The sequence below is a fragment of the Macaca nemestrina genome, chromosome 7 (assembly GCF_043159975.1).
Source record: "Macaca nemestrina isolate mMacNem1 chromosome 7, mMacNem.hap1, whole genome shotgun sequence".
Classification (NCBI taxonomy): domain Eukaryota; kingdom Metazoa; phylum Chordata; class Mammalia; order Primates; family Cercopithecidae; genus Macaca; species Macaca nemestrina.
In genome coordinates this window covers 149919396-149938315 of record NC_092131.1, presented here as the reverse complement: position 1 = coordinate 149938315, position 18920 = coordinate 149919396, and the positions used below count along the sequence as shown (strand labels likewise).

Genomic DNA, 18920 nt, shown 5'->3' with positions numbered 1-18920 from the left:
GGTGGGATCAGTACAGCTGGTGGATCGCCCTCCCCTCAGCCCTTGGCGTGGCTGGGGCTGCTGTGGTCTTCCTGCTCAGGGGTTCTGCGATTGGTTTGCTGCCACGCCTTGCCAGGGACCCCCTCTGCCATGGTGCACCCCACCTGTTGCTGGCAGGCTGATCACTGGCTATTCTTGACATCTGTCCTTTGGATCTTCACTAGGACCTTGCTGGCCTTAGGCATTTTCAGTTCCCACAGGAAAGGGGCCCCGGGCCTCTCCCTGAGCTTCCAGAACCCTGACTCTCCTCAGTAACACTCTCACCAGGGCTTCGTCCCTGCAGGGCCCTGGGTGTCGGCTCACCACATAGACGCCAGGCAGAGCCAGCACTACTGCCCCTGAGAGATGAACCCTTCTTGCCCCAGTGCTCATGACCACCAAGGGGACCCCTGCATGTCTGCACCCTGGGTCACAAGAGAAGGGTCCCTTGTCCTTGATGGGTCCTCCCCCTGGAGATAATCAGCACAGAAAGCCCCACAGTTCCACATGTGTTCCTTGATTCCAACACACCTCACGGTTTGCTGACCCCGGAAGTACCGCTGGATTATCAGGGCGGCTCGTCTCTCCCGGAGGAATTTTTTCCTCTGGAGCCAGCCACGAATGTGCTTTTGTATCACAACACAACTCTGCCTCAGTTTATCCAATCGAAGTTTCTCTAAATAAGCCACTTGTCCTGCTCTGAAGAAAATTTTGGTTTTACCAAACTGGTACTGATTAGAATCCTGGAAGAGAAAAATGATACAGTTAGAATTAAAATCTTTCAGATTTTCTACAGTACAGTATTTGGAAAAGACCTTTAGGGATTCAAAGGTGCCATAAATATTGTGATTTTGACATTTAAGGCAGAAAAACTCACATCATGATCTAGAAATGTATACTTTGAGTTGTTTGTTTCAAGTCACCCTGGAGGGAGAAATGGGACTTAGGCTGAGGAATCCCTCTGTGGGTGAGAAGGGGGTGTCATTTGTGGCAATTCTCAGTTCGGCTGCCGGAGAACCTCAGCCGCTCACTCGTGGTCTCTACATCGGAGTAGAAGAAACTGGGGAAGTTTGGTTTTCTGTCTTCATTTTGGGTTCTCTTCACCATCCCTTTTGCTGGACCTTGTAACTTCCCATCTCCTTCCCATCACAACTCATCACTGCAGCAATGATGTCAGTCCACACTGGGCACCATGCCTGGAGCCCACGTGGCTTGGTGACAACCCCAGTTGACCATATCCTATAAGCCTGGTCCACGGAGGACTGGGTTAGATGGTGGGAGAGCAAAGCAGGACACAAGGATACTGGGGAGGCCAGGGTTCGGATGTGGGTCCCTAACAGGGACTCATGGCCCACTGAACGCTCTGCTACAGTCTCCCCAGCAGACAAGTGCTCCGGGCACGTTTTCTCTCCTCTCAGGCGTTCATGATTACAGTCCTGAGCGTCCGAGACAAAGATAAAACAGCAGGTTTGGGAGACGTGCTTCCAGGAAGGAGACCACGATCGCAGGAGGTGGGGAAACTGACCTGAATGAGTCTGTGTAAAACCGCCTTGCACACCTCCTTTTTATCGCTGAAGGAAAGCTCTTGCTTGGTCATGAGAATGCCGTAGCGACTGTAGAACTCGATGTATGTCCACCTGGAAAATCAAAGGGGATCAAAGCCAGGCGTGTCAGAGGAAGCGCGTTGTGTCTGGGGATGCCACTGCCTTACCTGCCACTGTTGTCACAGGGCGGGGGTGGTGGAATCTGTCCTGAGGATAAAGGCACTGATCTTTGATACCCTGCCTGCCTGGGACACTACCAAGACCACCCTGAGCACAACTGTCTGCCCCAGCAATCGTGCTCCTTCTCCCAGTCAGCGTCTTCCCCAGCACACCGGGGAGGCAGCGGGGTCACCAGCAGCTGCCGAGATGCAGTGATGGGGTGAGGAGGTGGTGGTGGCCTCCGTCCCCCACAAAGCCTATTTCTCACCCTCTTCTGGACTTCCCCAGGGCAGTGGGAAAATCTTGGGGGCACTTTACAGAAGCCAAAAGTATGTGACAAAAATCATGGCAGCCACGTCCTTGGTTCTCAGCATAGCTCTGAAGTTGGCTACTTTTCCCCCCAAAAACAAGGACGGACAACATACCTGGAAGGGTAGCTCTGTGCACTAATGCGAATCGTTTCTAAAACACCGCAGGCTCGCAGCTGCTGAACAATTCTTTTGGAGTCAAATCTTAAAAAAGACAACGTTATCATGTGTTAAGCCAACGTAACTGCTCAACATGCCCATAAGCAGGCACAGCAGACCCGCCTAGACTGTGACCGTGGGCCAGGTACCCAGCAGTACTTAGTACGTTTCTATTGCCTGACCAAGAAAAATAGCACCTCTGCAAAACAGTCCAGAAAGGTGCAGTGGGATATAGAGAAAGGAGCAGCTGACTCTGATGGAGGTGGCAGGGAGAAGGCCTTGGGGGAACCGGCCTTTGAGTTGAGCTTCAAACGACAACCAAGTGGAAAGAAATGTGCTAGCTCGCCTGGCCCAAGCACCCACTGATGCTTGAATTTCCTCCACAAAACACCCAACAGGTGGCTCTGCAGCTTCGGTCTCACCCATCTGGTGACCCACGGACACACTCACCACCTCCATAGGCAGCTCATCCCCCTTTAGGCACCTCTTTCAGCTCTAGTAAGCTACAAGGGACTCGTTACACCTTATATGCACAGGGTTTGGGTCTCCTCTGTGGGGTCCCAGAGAACAAGCATAATGCCTCATGCCATCACGTGTGAGGACAAATCTTCCGACCTTCCACGATCTTCTACAAACACGCATACTGATTCTCCTTTTAATCAAGTAACAGGTTCTGGCTCAGTTGCAAAAACTTTAGTTGTAGAAGATTCTTTCAAATCTAGCCCTTTTGCTGAGCCCTGGAGATGAGGGGGTTTAACCAGAGGGGCTGAGCTAACATTTTATGTAAAGGGCAATATTGTTCTAAATCACTAAAAAAACCCAGACACAGGGTAAATCTCAAGACAACTGGAAACAAATTCTCCAACTTTATGGCAGCAACTGCCTCCCCGCATCTTCACTGTGAGTTGTATAAGAACTTACTCGAAGGGTAACTTCTCATCATTTGGCTTGATGCATCGAACGTAGTGGGGCGTTGTCGCATTGAGGGTCTCCATGAGCAAGTACAGAGAGCTGCGGAACTAGGAAACAAAGCTAGAGATCAAACATGGCTCTGAAATAATTTACTGCTTACATCACGGCAAAACGCAGCCCAACCTTGTTAAGTTACTCAATAGGAAGAAAAGTTAACCTCATGCGTAAACACCTTTTATGAAAGGTTTCAGTCCATGACTGTGGTTTATCAGCATGTCCTACCGTTCTGGACAGACCACTAATACTCCCAGACAGCAGAGAACTGAATAAACCATGTTATTGTGCAAAAGTGTGGTTCGCTCCAGTGCGTGCTGCCTTGGAGGGGGAAGTATGATGACGACGAACTTTTTGCAGTGGAGTGCATGTTAGACTGGAAGAGCCCCAGCATCCATCCATGTCCAGGCCTGGAATATGGGTCCTCTGAGTGCCCTGGCTCCCCAGGGCCTGGCCCTGCCTTTAGAAGCCTCACTCTCAAACACATTCTCAGTACCTTGCTCCCAACCGTGGTCCGGAAATGCTTGCTGTTTGGCTTGATGACTTGCTTTGCAGATTTAACTGTAATCATTGAACCAAAAGGAGAAAGAGGAGCTGGATTTTCTTGAAAAAAGTTGGCACAGAGATGAAACTGGAAGGAACAGAGAGGATCTCAATGTCCAAAAGCAACTGTCCACAGTCCTCACTCATACAAGCCACATAAATGGTGACAACCCAGCTAAACTAGTGGGCAGTGAACAACCTCACCAACGTCTACAGCCAAATCTCAATTCCACAAGAGGATCATCTTCCCTAGGGATGGCCCATGGCTTCTTTCCCAGGAATGGGAACAGAGAAGAAAAGTGTGTGAATGTCTGTATGTGGGTATCACTCTAAGTGTCAGAAAGTGGAAACATCTACTATTCTCACCTCCGTGCCTGGCTCACTCTGTGTCTCCACCTGCAATCTCCTCCCTCCTACTCCACATTCTCATCCCTGCAAATCCAAACCCTACCCATGAATCTCTTAAAATATTTTCCAGCCCCACCCCCTTCACAATGAATGAATGAATCCCAACTTCTCTGAACCGTCTTCATCTTGTATTTGTACATCTTTAAAAACACTTACTACCGTCTGCTTTGTATCAGTTATTTCTTTAAATGTCTTATCTTCTCTCAGAGTGAATTTCATATTTTGTTTTGTTTTGAGACAGGGTCTTGCTCTGTTACCCAGGCTAGAGTGCAATGGTGCAATCATGGCTCACTGCAGCCTCTACCTCCCCGGGCCAAGCAGGCTTCCCCACCTCAGCCTCCCAAGTACCTGGGACTACAGGCATGTCACCACTCCCTGCTAATGTTTTTTATATTTTTAGAAGAGATGGGGTCTCGCCTTTTTGGCTAGGTTGGTCTCAAACTTCTGGCCTCGAGCAATCCACCCACCTCTGCCTCCCTAAGTGTTGGGATTACAGGCGTGAGCCACCACATGTGGTTGGAACTGTGATTTTTTAATGGTTCTATTAGCTGTCCTTCCCGTCATCTGCATGTTTGATTTCTGATTTTGCATATAGTAGATTTACAGTAGTTATCTTTTTGTAACTGTGAGCTACAAGTTACCACTGTCCAGAGAGTTTACACACACACATACACTCTCTCTCTCCCCTTACTCTTTCCTTATATACATCTCGATCCATGTCAATTATATAATAGTTTTAGTTACCACTAGGACTTTACAGACCTTGCTTGCTCTCAGGATTTCGACCAGCATGTCATAGACGGTGTCTCTGTTCTTCTCCAGGAAACCTTCACATTTATACTCTACCTATACAGAGGAAGCAATTAATTATTCCCAAAGAAGCCACAGAATATAGGCTCTAAGCACAAGTTTCATCTCTTTTTAAAGAAAGATTAATAAAAAGGCTATAGAGGCGATCTTACAAAAAGAGGTCTGTTTTCTGTGCGCCACCGCAGCAGCCCCATTATGTATCAGCTGGGAATGTGTCTGCTCTCCTACCACCTGGATCTCTCACCTGCCTGCTGATCACTCTGCACTCACCTGTCAGCTCCCTCTGGCCACAGGGGTCCCGTTGCTCCCTGCGGTATGTGCAGTTCATACAAGAACACCTGACTTAGGTCTCCCTTTGCCTTTGAAGCCACCAGGAGGAGGAAAAAGCTTAGTGGTGTTCACTGGGTTCAAACAGACATCGTTTCCTAAATCAACATTAATGTGGTAGAAAGGATAGAAAAACCGATCAGCTGACCACCGGGCCTTCGAGAGCCGCCAAGCCCTCGGAGTCAGGTTTAGAGTGGGTAAACGTTTGCACTGCTTGAATCTGGCTTAGAAAAATTCTCCATGCTGCCCTTTCTGATGAGTAAGGCTTCTCGAATCCCTCAAACCATGGCATATCCAGGGTGGCTGCTTAAACATTCAACCTCCCTGTAGTTTATGCCTCTGGATTGCATATCTTAATATGTGATAATATATTTTTCATAAATTAAAAACATATTAAAATTAATGTTAAAAATTGACAATGAGGAAACAGGGGAGAGTGCTGGAATCTGGAGGCAGAGGGTTCCTGGGCATGGCCTCGGCTTTGTACCCCAGGCAAGGAAGTACTCTTGCCAGTAGGTTAAGATCCAGGAACACCGGCTGTTTGTAAACACTTCTTTGTGAATGAAGTACCTGGATTGTTGTACAAATTCTTCCAGAATGGTGGTGTGAGCCACTAGGACAGACAGGCAAAGGTGGCAAATATAGAGCTTTCTTGGTCCGGGCAAGCATCTGTGGGGACAGTGTCACAGGCAGCTGGTGCCTCTGTTGGGGACTCTGGGACCAAAGGGAAGATGTGCTGAGTTGCCACATCTAAGCTCAGCTGCCTTGCATTCAATATGACCTGATTTCCCTGGCCAATGAGACCGAAAACCTAATCTAACCCCATAGCATGTGTGGGTTCTTCCCACCAATCAATCCACAGTCCAGCCCAAACGCTGCCTAGTTTTTTGAAGGGAGACTTCCTGGAAGTGGCAGGTGAGAGAATTTACATGTACAGAAACTACATCCTATAAAGAGAGACCCTTGAAAGAAATCCCAGGCCGGGCGCGGTGGCTCAAGCCTGTTATCCCAGCACTTTGGGAGGCTGAGACGGGTGGATCATGAGGTCAGGAGATCGAGACCATCCTGGCTAACACGGTGAAACCCCGTCTCTACTAAAAAAAATACAAAAAAAACCTAACCAGGCGAGGTGGCGGGCGCCTGTAGTCCCAGCTACTCCGGAGGCTGAGGCAGGAGAATGGCATAAACCCGGGAGGAGGAGCTTGCAGTGAGCTGAGATCCGGCCACTGCACTCCAGCCTGGGCGACAGAGCAAGACTCCGTCTCAAAAAAAAAAAAAAAAAAAAAAAAAAAAGAAATCCCATATGTGCTTTTTATGGAGTCTGGTCTTTCCCTCTCCCTTTTCCCATGGGACCAGAACCCTGATATTATAAGACAATAGCTAGAAAATATAATTTAACATATGATCATTCATTTCATAGGCATCTTTTCAGGAGCCCATCTGAAAAAGTCTAAGCACTAAAAACTTAACTTTTTTTTTTTTTTTTTTTTTTGAGACAGGGTCTTACTCTGTCGGCCAGGCTGGAGTGCAGTGGCGTGATCTCGGCTCAATGCAACCTCCGCCTCCCAGGTTCCAGCAATTTTCCTGCCTCAGTCACCTGAGTAGCTCGGATTACAAGTGCGTGCCACCACGCCTGGCTAATTTTTGTATTTTTTAGTAGAGACGGGGTTTCGCCATGTTGGCCAGACTGGTCTCGAATTTTTGGCCTCAAGTGATTCACTCGCCTCAGCCTCCCAAAGTGTTAGGATTACAGGTGTGAGCCACTGCACCCAGCCAATCCTATATTTTAATATTTTACAGTACTCTGCGAGCACACAAAGGTGATCACAGCTTTCCAGGTTGCTGTCCCCTCCCTCCACCATCAGTCACTCAGGAGTGACCAGCTCTGACTCACAGCACCAGCCCCTGCAATAAACACAGACAAGCACAAGTCATTCCCGTGAGCCCTGGCACTGGGCTAGCCTACCAAGGCAACACCCAACCAGGACATGGGAGGAGGTAGGAGCTCCCTTAAGGAAGGAAAACAAATAAGAATGTACATTTAGGACAGGTGGTTATGGCAATTTTTTCCTTCTGTTTTCTAAGCTTTCTATTATGCAATTTTAACAAAAATTTTTCATTTCAGACAAGTAACATCTGTTTAGCAAAAAGAAAAAGGAGACATATAAAGAAGAAAAAAGACGCAAAAGATGAAAAAAAGCACGAAGATAACCCATCAACATCTTGAATTAACCTATGTTGCCATTGTAATATAGTCCAGTTTAATCAAATAGAACTTCAGAAAAAGATATAGCTTCATCATAGGAAAGAATTATGCTGTCTTGATGATCACAATTTCATACAGAAAATAAACTGATAAGAGGTTAATGAATTCACAATAAATTCAAAATCAGAAGTGAGGTCTTCTAACAACACATTCGTCTTTAAAGTAGTACAGTTGAAACTCATGTATGTCATCATAAAAACAAATCAGGAACTGTTAAACACACACTTATCAAAGCTACATGTTAAGTGTGACTTGAATCTGACCAGAAACATTCCCGGCCTGCCTACTCCTTCTGGAGGCTGTGTGGGTTCTGGGGCCGACGGCATTGCTGGAGGCCTTCGCAGTACCTTATCAGCAAAGTGCTGGATGACAAAGGATGTGTTCAACATTCTAGGCTTTTCAAACAAAGGGTTCTTGTTGACAAAATTATTATACAGCTTTTGAAGCCAGTTTTCATCAGTTCCATGTGGTAACTGGAAAATAAAAATAAAGCAACTAGCAAGTAAGAAAACTAGAGATTCATACAGGCGAGGAAAAGCACTAATTCTAAGAAACCAAGGTGATCTGGCACTTTAGTGAACTGCTCTCAATTACAGGCTTCCTATTTATTTATTTTTGAGATGGAGTCTGGCTCTTCCACCCAGGCTGGAGTGCAACGGCGCCATCTCAGTCCACGGCAACCTCTGCCTCCTGGGTTCAAGTGATTCTCCTGCCTCAGCCTCCCAAGTAGCTGGGATTACAAGTGCCTGCCACCACGTGCGGCTAATTTTTGTATTTTTAGTAGAGACGGGGTTTCACAATGTTGGCCAGGCTGCTCTCCAACTCCTAAACTCAGGTGATCCACCCACCTTGGCCTCCCCAAAGTGTTGGGGTTACAGGCATTAGCCACTGCGCCTAGCCTTAAAGGCTTTTAAAAAAGCAACTTTAGGCATCAATTTGTCCTTGATCTTAATCTTTAGGGCACTTTAAAAATTATTGACAAATAACAATTACATATAGTTGTGGGGTGTTTGAGGTGATATTTAAATGGATACATCAATGTCCCTTTAGAAGAACAAAACTTTAAAAAGAAATGGTCGCACAATGACTTTAGAATGAAGAATTTTATTTCTATAAAATGGGCGGTATTTTATTTCTTCCCAAAGAAGTCTAAAGGTTCAGGAAAAAAATAGTGTGGGTTCCATTACATGAACATGACCTTTATTCACGGGTGAATGGGAAAAGGCTGGCACCTGAATAGACAGTCCTCCCCTTCCCTTGCCTCAGGAAAACAGTTTTTCTTATTTTACTTCCTAATTAACTCACTCCTTGAAATAAGAGCATACCTCCTAGTACTAAGCTAGTTGCAAAATTTGTTCTTGATACACGTGATTTTTTTTTTTTTTTTTGAGACGGAAACCCTGTCTCTACTAAAAACACAAAAATTGGCCGGGCACGATGGCTCACGCCTGTAATCCCAGCACTTTGGGAGGCTGAGGTGGGCGGATCACGAGGTCAGGAGATCGAGACCATCCTGGCTAACACGGTGAAACCCCGTCTCCACTAAAAATACAAAAATTTAGCTGGGCGTCGTGGCGGGCACCTGTAGTCCCAGCTACTTGGGAGGCTGAGGCAGGAGAATGGCATGAACTCAGGAGGCAGAGCTTGCAGTGAGCTAAGATATACCACTGCACTCCAGCCTGGGAGACAGAGAGACTCCATCTCAAAAAAAAAAACAAAAAAAAAAAGAAAAAATTAACCAGGCATGGCCGGGCATGGTGGCTCAAGCCTGTAATCCTAGCACTTTGGGAGACTGAGGCGGGTGGATCATGAGGTCAGGAGTTTGAGACCAGCCTGACCAACATGGTGAAACCCCATCTCTACTAAAAATACAAAAATTAGCCGGGCGTGGTGGTGTGCACCTGTAATCCCAGTTACTCAGGAGACTGAGGCAGGAGAATCACTTGAATCTGGGAGGTGGAGATTGCAGTGAGCCGAGATCACACCACTGCACTCCAGCCTGGGCAACAGAGTGAGACTCCGTCTCAAAAAAAAAAAAATTAGCTGGGCCTGGTGGTGGGCACCTATAATTCCAGCTACTCCAGAGGCTGAGACAGGAGAATCGCTTGAACTCAGGAAGTGGAGGTTGCAGTGAGCTGAGATCACACCACTGCACTCCAGCCTGGGTGACAGAGCAAGACTCCATCTCAAAAAAAAAAAAAAAAATCCTTTAACCCCGAAACCTTATTAATCCCCTCTTGGGGATTATTTGTTCTTGTGCACGAGAGACACGGCCAGGCTGGCCGACTTCGGGGTTTCCGAGAGGGAAAGGTAAGAAGAAAACTCCTAGAGAGCTCTTCCGGTGAATCATACGATGTTGATTTTTCAGCTATAGCTGATGACTCACAAGAACCAGGATGTAAAAGAAAACTCAATTGTTATTAGTCACCGACAGCTTGAGTGGAGTCACTTGCTGTTTCCATGCATGTTTCTACAGACACCTTGGGACGGCCTCCATGCTGGACGTTACCTAGGAGGTGGTGCAGCTCCCCAAGGGTGGTTTACACAGGCTGAGGGCAAAGGGCCCAGCGGGCCCTCTGGGGTCCCTGCTGTGGATGCTGTCCCAGCATTAATATCCACCCAACCAACTGGGTAAACACCAGGATTTTACAAGCACACTTCAAAAAAACTGCTTTGCAAAATGCTCATCTGTTAATACTTAAAAGTTGAAAAAAACAATTATTCTTAAAAGTTACCAAACATTCTTCATCCAGTAACTCCAGAATTCCCATTTTTGCTTCAATCAGATCAATAACCGGTTGATTGTCATAGAAATCTATCAGCGTCCAAGGGATATCTTCCTTCATGTATTCTTCTTGTTCCAGTTTGAAGACATGCTGGGAATCCAAAGTTAATACAGAAAGTAAAACAGAATATTAAAGTGTGTTTCCAAAGAGCAGGACGTAAGCATGTGGAAAACATAAATGGTTGATCTGTAATATTTATGTTTAAACAGGAAGACCCTGAAGTATAGACAAGGCCCATACTATGATCAATACCACTGAGTTCCTAAAGCGGGTCTAGCTGTCATCCTCCCACCTAGTCTGAGTGGGTCTCCACCTCCCAGGACATGGCTTGGGCCAGCCTGTGTCACCACCAGCACCACATGGTACTCAGTGTGGTCCTACAGCCCCTTCCTGCTAGGAGCTATTCAAGGACAGATCCAGCCTCTTCGGCCTAATGCAGCCTGGCTGGGTGGAGCCAGCTACCTGAGAATGCTAGTTGCCGGGCCAGGGAGAGAAGCCCACTGCTTAGAGATCTTTGTGTACTACTTATTTGGGCTGTAGGGGTATCTGGGAGGCTTCCCAGAGGATGTACTCAGGCCTACCATGGAGGATGAAAGAAAGTTGGGCTGGTAGGTGGTGAGGTGTGGTGAGGTGGGGTGAGGTGGGGTGAGGTGGGGTGAGGTGGGGTGAGGTGGGGTGAGGTGGGGTGGGGTGGGGTGGGTGGGGCATCAAGAACAAAAGCCTCCCATGGAGGAATCCCAGTGGGAACCGCACAAAAGCTCAATGGGTGCTTGAGAAACGCACCTCAAGCAGGTTAGAAAGTACAGGAGGACAGCAGGCAATGTGGTGGCAAAGAATGGTAGAGTCAGATCACCCTAGACCTTCACACCCTCCCTAGAGAATTCTGGGCCTATGGCCTTTTTCTAGGAGCAGTGAGGACCCACTGGAGGGTGGAGGGATTATGACGAGACCTGAAGGATGGCTCAGAGGAGGGAAGGACCGGAGGCAATGAGACCAGTGAGGTCTCAGCCCGATGCTCTTGGTGGCTGCGACTTGGGGAGGAGGATGAGGAGGGAAGAGGTCCAGATGAACGTCAGGCTCAGGACACGGGGTCCACGGCATGACTTGACCACAGAAAGTCACATGAAGGGTAAGTGGGCTGAGAGGAGAAGGTGGCACCTGCACTTCTACACCTGCTACTGCTGAGCTCCCTGCGGGCATTAGGTGCAAGGCCCAGTGGCAGCCAGATGAGGGAGACTGGAGATCAGGAGAGTCCTAACCAAAGCTTCCTGTGCCGACAACTGAAGGAAGGTACTACCCCTCCTGGGAGGATCTACAGATGGACGGATGACTCAGAAAAAGGAGAAGAGGAAAAAGGAAGAAAACGAGGAGGAAGTGGATGAGGAAGAAGAACAGGAGGGGATAACAAAAGCAAAAACAAAAAACAGAATTGCAGCCTCTGATTTGTGATTTTTGGCAAGACATCTGCCATCAGTGTCACTTTGAGGGTAAGGTGGACATGTTGGGGAGCAGCATGCCACTGCAGCCAGGGGACAGGGTAGCAGCCACAGAGAGTTGGACTTCAGGTGAGTCCAACTGAATATGCACTTGGAATAAACCTCAGCTGTAGTTATTAATGTTAAATTTCCAGGAAAGCCTTGCAAATGCTAAAGAAATAGAAATTTACAATGGAATGAAATTTAATGATTATACATGAATTAATTCTGGGCAAAAAAAAAAAAAAAAAGAAACTTCTGAGTAGGATTCAATGTTAGGTCTTCTCACAATATTAGACAGCTATTATTGACTCTTTTTAAATTGACATATAATAGTTGTACAAAGTTTTGTGGTACATGTAGTATTTTGACACATGCATACAATGTGTAATGACGACTCATTTTTAAAACAAGGAAACAGAGGCTTAGAGAGCCCCAGGTCCCAGAGGGAGGTAGAGCTGAGACTCAAACCCAATTTAGTTTGAGCCAAAGCCCATGCTCTCCAAGACCTTTCCTCAGGGGTTCTGAGGGAGAATAAGACTAAAGACTAACAAAGGTATAACCTTTCCATGGAGTAACTGTTAGGGTATTAATACATGATTTCTATTATGAACTGGAATCAAAATTCTTGCCATGAACATGTAGCCAAAGTTTAGGATGTAGGCTAAAAGGAAAATGTGAGTTAGTAAAGCATTTTCACTTTCATGGCTTTTCAGAAACAGAGCCAAATAGAAATGTGAAGGAGGCAACTATTTAAAAAAACATGAGAGTAGTTTCATGGTAGAGCCAATGTAGAAGGATGTCCAATCAACTTTTAACTTCATCGATTTCTGTTAGGAGCAGAAAGGCATCAGTACTGTTGGGAGTTCAAAAGTGAATTCACTAAAGTTCTTGCATCTAGGGAACTGATTTAAGAGGTCGAAATTGTATTCAATACACATAGCAATAATAAATGCCAAAACGGCCACAAGTAGCATTTAGTCAACATTTTTAAAATTGTCTTATTCATCTTTCTATCTCAGCACTTAACTTGGTACCTGCTATACACAATATGCACTCAAAAATGTCTTTTGAATAAACAAATCTTCCTGGTGGGAAAAAAAATTGGAATCCATCTCCTGTCTGTTTCCATGGGAGGATACATTTGATCTTATCAGTAGTTAGGAAGGTACCATATATGTCTTGTTCTAAATTAAGGCTGGAGAAACTCATTCCCATAATCCATTGGCCATCTGCTGTTTAGTGCTGCATGCGCCGAGATAAGCACTGGGCTGAGAGAGACAAAGAATGCCAGTCCTGGACTCTCCAGGTGACCAAGTCTATTTGGAGACTTGCATGCAAATGATGATAATCCCATGTGACGGGCCTGTGACAAGGAAGCACATAGGAGGAGGCCAGGAGATATCGCGGAAGGCTCTCAGGGGAGCTGGATCTCAAAACACAAGCTGGAGTTGGCCAGGTGAAGATAAAGCAATGGGGAAAAAACAGGAGCAGGTGGGTTAAGGCAGAGAAAGCAGCAAGTGCAAAGACAGAGAGGCTCGAAAGAAAGTGGAGGCCTCAGGCAACCAACTAAATAGTTTTGCCTGGCTGCACAGAGGGTCTGTATCCAAGAGGCGCAGTAAGGCTCACACACTGGCAGGTGATTCAAAAAAGAGCAAATAGATGAGAGGGTGTGATTTCAAGATTTGGCCACAAGGTGGTGCAGTAACCCAGCGTGAGGCTCCTTGCATAAAAATTTGAAACCTGAAGAAGAATGCCTCTTTCCATGATCACACACACACACACACACACACAGAGACACACAGACACACAGACACACACATACACACGGCTGAGAACTAGTCAAGAAGGCAGAAGGGTCACCTACCATGTTAAACTGTTGTTGCAGTTTTTCATTAGCGTAATTGATGCAAAATTGTTCAAAGCTGTTCACATCAAAGGTTTCAAAACTGAAATACAATTTAAACAAGTTAAAATATAACCTGAAGCAGGACATATGCATTTGTTTATAGATATTTTTTGACACTTAGAAGCTTAAACATTTGCTATATCTTCTACAAGTTTTAAATGCCCCTCAAAGCTTCTGGTTTTAATGATATCCTAGTAGTCAGTTTATATATAACCCTTTTCCTGGTTGTCCCCTGGAAGGAATCTGGTAGGTATAAAACACCTTCCCCAAGCAAGGCATTAAAATAGGCGTGTCACGATATGGTGTAGTCCGCACAACAACAGTGATATTGGCAATTGTTATTCTGACTTTATAGGTCAAAAATAAGCCTGAGAGGTTAAGAAACTTGCCAAAGGTCACACAGCTTGTGTCAGAACTTAGCTGCGAAGCTGCCTGACTGTGATGCCTGTGCCTCCGGTGAGAAGGCAATGTGGTTTCCTATTCTCCTTTCCTTGTCTGTTGAGGGCAGGAGCAGCACAATTGCGGCACAATTTTGCCTCCCGAAGGGGTGCTTTCATAGTTCCTGGAGGAAAAGGACAAAGTCATTTCATATCCTACAGCCCAGCACACTCTGTCAGGGACGAGACAGACACGGCTGGCTTCCATGTTCAGACTTTCATCAGTTGCCTCTGCAGTTGCTTTGAAGTTGCAAGCTCAAGAACTGAGAGGAGCCCTCGGGGACAGGCCTGGGAAGCAGACTAGATACGGCACAACAGTGAGCCGTGCGGGGGCTGGAGAGCCATCAGGATTGTCCAAGGGGCAGCTGCTACTCAGCTCCTGCCAGTCGTAGCCATGGACGAAAGTGGGCCAGGATGTTAGATTCACTGGTTCTCAAGAAAAGGCAGAAAACTGGGACTTTTAAGTGAGTAATCCCACTCTGCAAAACATGCTGTGGGCGGAACAAAACAGAGGCGCCAAATTTAGCACCTGGCCAGATGCGCTCCAGCTGGAAGGCAGCTTGCTGAGCGCTTTAAGGTGTCAGCATTTATGCATGTCACCTCCCTTAACCCTAACACAGCCCTATGTGAAGGGCTCCTGTGGCTCCACTGTCACACACGAGGGTCAGAGAAGGAGTGACCATGGTGAGGACCAACAGCCAGCAAGTGGTGCCAGAAATGCAATTCGACCCCAGTGCTTGGTGCCTCTAAAGCTTTGTTCTTAATCACCCTAATCCTGAGAGGTTCCTGCCAGCTCCTACCACGGGTTCCCTGGGAGTCTCACTTGACTGAGCTGGTTTGGCTCAATCTGGGATTCCTGGGCAGGGTAAGAACCTGGACTGTCCTCTAGGCAGCTCCAGGGTGACGCATAGCAGCTCGAACGGCCCCATTCCACACGCAGCCTTGGTGGCTCAGAGATTTGGGGGCTGGTCTGCTCATGGAAGCAAGGCCAGGGCTGGGCCTAGGGGAGATTCAAAAGGGTCTCACTGCGCTCTGCAGCTCACAGCTGGGGCCAAGGGCAGGGCTTTCTAGAACCTGGCAAAATGTCAAATATCAACGCATTATTTGGGGGCACAAAGAACTGAAGTTTAGGACCTATGGAAAGACCTAGATCTGTGACTTAAAATGCTAAAGGCACGTTGACTATGGTAACACTTCACATTGGATCCATGCTTATGGTTTTCAAGGTACCTGTATACCTTCCATCTCGTCTTCAAAATCACCCTGCAAGAGAGGCCCCATCTTGTAGATGCAGAAACTGAGGCTTGGAGAGGTTCTGTGACTTTCTTGGGGTCACGTAACTGGTATGCTATGGAGCTCACTCCGAGGGGTCTGACCCCCAGACCCAGGCTTTTCCAACTCTGGGTCCAAAGAACATAACACACGACAGGCCGGGGAGTCACCAGCCTTCGTCCGCTCTCAGCTTAGACCTGGAAGCTCATAGCCTCAGCTTTACTTGCTTTCAAAGATGCTAACTGTTCCTTTGAAGCTTCCTTATTTCCCAGTCAAAATGAGCTTTCTCAAAAGTTGCAGGTACGCCTGGGCGAGGGTTAGCCTAGAAGTGAGGCTGCTGGAGGGGGCGGGAAGGGCTTGGCCCCGGGCTGCAGCCCTGCTGCCTAGAGGAAAGTTGATTTTTTTGGAGGCGTCTCATGAACTCAAGGGTGGCAGCAAAGAGGCTGTTGTTAGAATTTTTGAGAGGAATCTTAAAATAATTTATTCTAACAAGTCTTTGAGAATTTATAAATACTCATCTCAGGTTTTTCCACATAGTTGAAAAATTCAAATTCCTTATTACAGTGGTCCTGGATCCTGCCTGGGGGCCAACATCCAGCTTGCTACTCCTTGCACACGGCTGCCCCTGCTCTGTCCCCACCCCCTGCTAACCTCCAGCACACCTTCCTCCCTTCCCAGGACTCATCCCAACCTCTACTGCCGGCCTGCCGCCCTCACCAGTCTCGGTCCCACGGCGGCAGGAGCCGTGTGTCTGTGCTGTTCAACCATTGCCTCCAACACAGTGCCTGGGATATAAACATCTGTTAGATAAAAATATGAAATAATGGCCGGGCGCGGTGGCTCACGCCTGTAATCCCAGCACTTTGGGAGGCCGAGGTGGACAGGTCGCAAGGTCAGAAGATTGAGACCATCCTGGCTAATACTGTGAAACGCCATAGCTACTAAAAATACAAAAAATTAGCCAGGCGTGGTGGCAGGTGCCTGTAGTCCCAACTACCGGGGAGGCTGAGGCAGGAGAATCGCTTGAACCTGGGAGGATGAGGTTGCAGTGAGCTGAGATGGTGCCACTGCACTCCAGCCTAGGCGACAGAGCAAGACTCTGTCTCAAAAAAAAAAAAAAAGAAATACACTCTTAAAATAAAGGACTGCCATTTAAAAATACATTTTTAAAACGCCCAAAAGAACAGGGAATAACAGAACAATTACATATTTCCACCACAGTGAAACAGGACTATTTTTAATGACGACTATCCACTTTTAAAAGTTCACTTAAGCTTTTACTGGCTGCTCAAACACTTTCTTGGAACAAGACAAGGTAAATAATTGACTAGACTATCCCAGTAATGTATTAAGCATTTTATAACTGTTGACATGTACTATGAATTGGGAGCCATACGTATTAACGTAGGATCTAAATTAAACAAAGCAACTCCCTTGAGGCACTGTCTCCCATTTGACAGCTATGGGAAAAGCTGCCTCTCCACCTGGGTGCAAGTCCAACAGCGTGGCGTGGCCCTGTCCCGCTCCTCCCCAGGAGGCAGCAGCAGGGCCAGGAAGGCCAGGGCTGGGCTCTCCCCTTTGCATGGGGAATGGGGTTGAGCTGCTTTTTGCCAGGGTGTGGGGGAAGATCCCCCAATCCAGGTGGAACACTCCACGATGCCTTTCACGGGTCAATCTTCCCCCTTCTCCTGCTAAGAAACCAGGGTGGGTCCCAGGAGAGGGGCAAGGGCTGGGCACTGGGGCCAGCTGCTGAGAAAAGCCTGAGGGATAACAATCTCTGCGGAGCCCTCCATGCCAGCTTCCACTCTGGTTACTCCCCAGCAGTTTCAGCATGAGCTGGGCCTGGGGTTTAGAGAAGGAGGACCAGGCAGAGACAATGAAAAAGAACCCAATTCCAGGATGGGATGAAGGGTAAGACCTCCTGGAGGAGGGCTGGGGAAAATCCAAGACCTTCTCACCCGAGAACGGAAAATGATTGGGGTGGGGGGTGGCTGATCAGAGACCTGGGTTCAGTCCACCTCTGGCCGCTGGGCTTGGGCAACGTGCAGGCCTAGATGACTTGTCATCCCCTGTGATTTGAATGGGAAGGGACCCCGGGGCTCCACACCTCAGGGGCCTTTGGTGGGAAAAGCAGAAGCAGGAGCCTCACAACTGTGCTGGCTTTTCCCACCAGTGGAGCAACTGTGACCAAGTTATTGAGTCTTTCTAAGCCTTGGTTGTTGCAGGTCTAAAATGGGGATAGTTATGAGGTTGCTTAAGAATTAAGTGAGAAAGCTCAGGGAAGTCAGGCAGCCTCAGAGCTGGCACACAGTAAGCTCTTAACGCCAGTCATTACTAATTCAGCATCTCTTTAATGCACTTTAAATAAACGGCACCATAGCCCAATAGAGTGTACTTAGCATCTATAGGGGCAAAAGCAGAGAGTGTTATCTTTCTAATCATGTGAAATACAAAGGAACCAGAACAAAATAATCTAAAAACCACATGGTTCTCAACATTTAAAGGAGGAAAGACAGGCTCACTGAAGAGAATCTTACCCATAAATGTCCAAAACACCAATAAAAGTGTGCTGCTTGCCTGAAAACTGCAACGCTTGGTTAATTCTCTCCACAATGAAGTCGAACAGGTGAGCATAGATCTTTTTGGCCAGTGCATCCCTGGCGTTGACAGCCTGAGGCCTGGTCATGGGTTTTACCACCGTCTCAGAGCTCGTGACGATTTTGCGATTGCACAGCCACTGAGCAACTCTGCCACTCTCCAGGCCCAGGAGCTCACAGAACACCTTCAGGTGACTGTCATCCTCCTTCAAAAACAAGCACAAGCCCCGTCAGGTGGCCCAGCCATCCAAAGCCACACAAACCCACCCGGCCCAGGCCCCTGTGCCCACACTCAGGCCTGTGCAAGAGCTGACTAGTAGCTGGCACAAGGATGTCCAGGCCTCAGGAGGTGGAGACAGACCTGGGAGTAGAGCAAGAGGGCTGCACCGGCACGGGTCCTGCACCTGGCCCTTGGAGGACCACCCCTGCAGCAATGCCGGGGAGTCCAGGGCTGCATCCCACACTGATTTTTCATGTTAACCAAAGAATGCCCGCGGTGACTAAGGCCATGGAGGCCATCCTCCCTAGACCCCGGCCTGTTCCTGTGGATGTGGATGCAGCCCTCTCTCTTCCCTTTGTACCATCCTGGGCCACTTGTCAAGAGTGTGCACTCACCCTGCCCCACCTCGTGTGGCCAGGGGTTTGCCTGGATGATGGCCCAGGAGGTACCTGGGTGTTGCTGCCAGGCAGAAACTGGTGCGGTTCCCGTGGCTGAGCTAGTGCCTCAGCTGACACGAGGCCTGGGGTGGGACTTTTCCTGCATGCACAAAGTGAAATCTTGCTTCTCCCCCAAGCCCGGGCATGAGAGCTGCCCCGCTGGTCAGCAGATGAAAAGAGGGAAGAGGTGCTCCCATTTCCCTTCAGCCGGTGTAGACAAAGGGCTCCTGTCCTCAGGCGAGGATGTGACTCCCAGCTCCTCTCTCAGTCAGGAGAACT

At 47.7% G+C, this 18920-nt stretch overlaps 1 protein-coding gene across 7 annotated transcripts in view; it reads right to left on the bottom strand.

Moving 5' to 3' along the window:
- The window catches only part of LOC105490167 (myosin VC), a 107796-nt gene that overhangs the window by 55431 nt on the left and 33445 nt on the right, over positions 1-18920 (bottom strand). For 6 of the 7 annotated variants that reach the window (XM_011755560.3, XM_011755555.3, XM_011755536.3 and 3 more), the window contains 10 exons: positions 17925-18190; positions 13637-13718; positions 10244-10384; positions 7772-7981; positions 4868-4951; positions 3651-3785; positions 3110-3207; positions 2147-2233; positions 1544-1655; positions 550-761 (listed from right to left, as the gene is read on the bottom strand). In XM_011755560.3, the coding sequence (XP_011753862.2) occupies positions 550-761; positions 1544-1655; positions 2147-2233; positions 3110-3207; positions 3651-3785; positions 4868-4951; positions 7772-7981; positions 10244-10384; positions 13637-13718; positions 17925-18190 (1427 nt within the window). The remainder of the gene's footprint in view (positions 1-549; positions 762-1543; positions 1656-2146; positions 2234-3109; positions 3208-3650; positions 3786-4867; positions 4952-7771; positions 7982-10243; positions 10385-13636; positions 13719-17924; positions 18191-18920) is intronic. The other variant, XM_011755545.3, reaches the window with a different exon arrangement.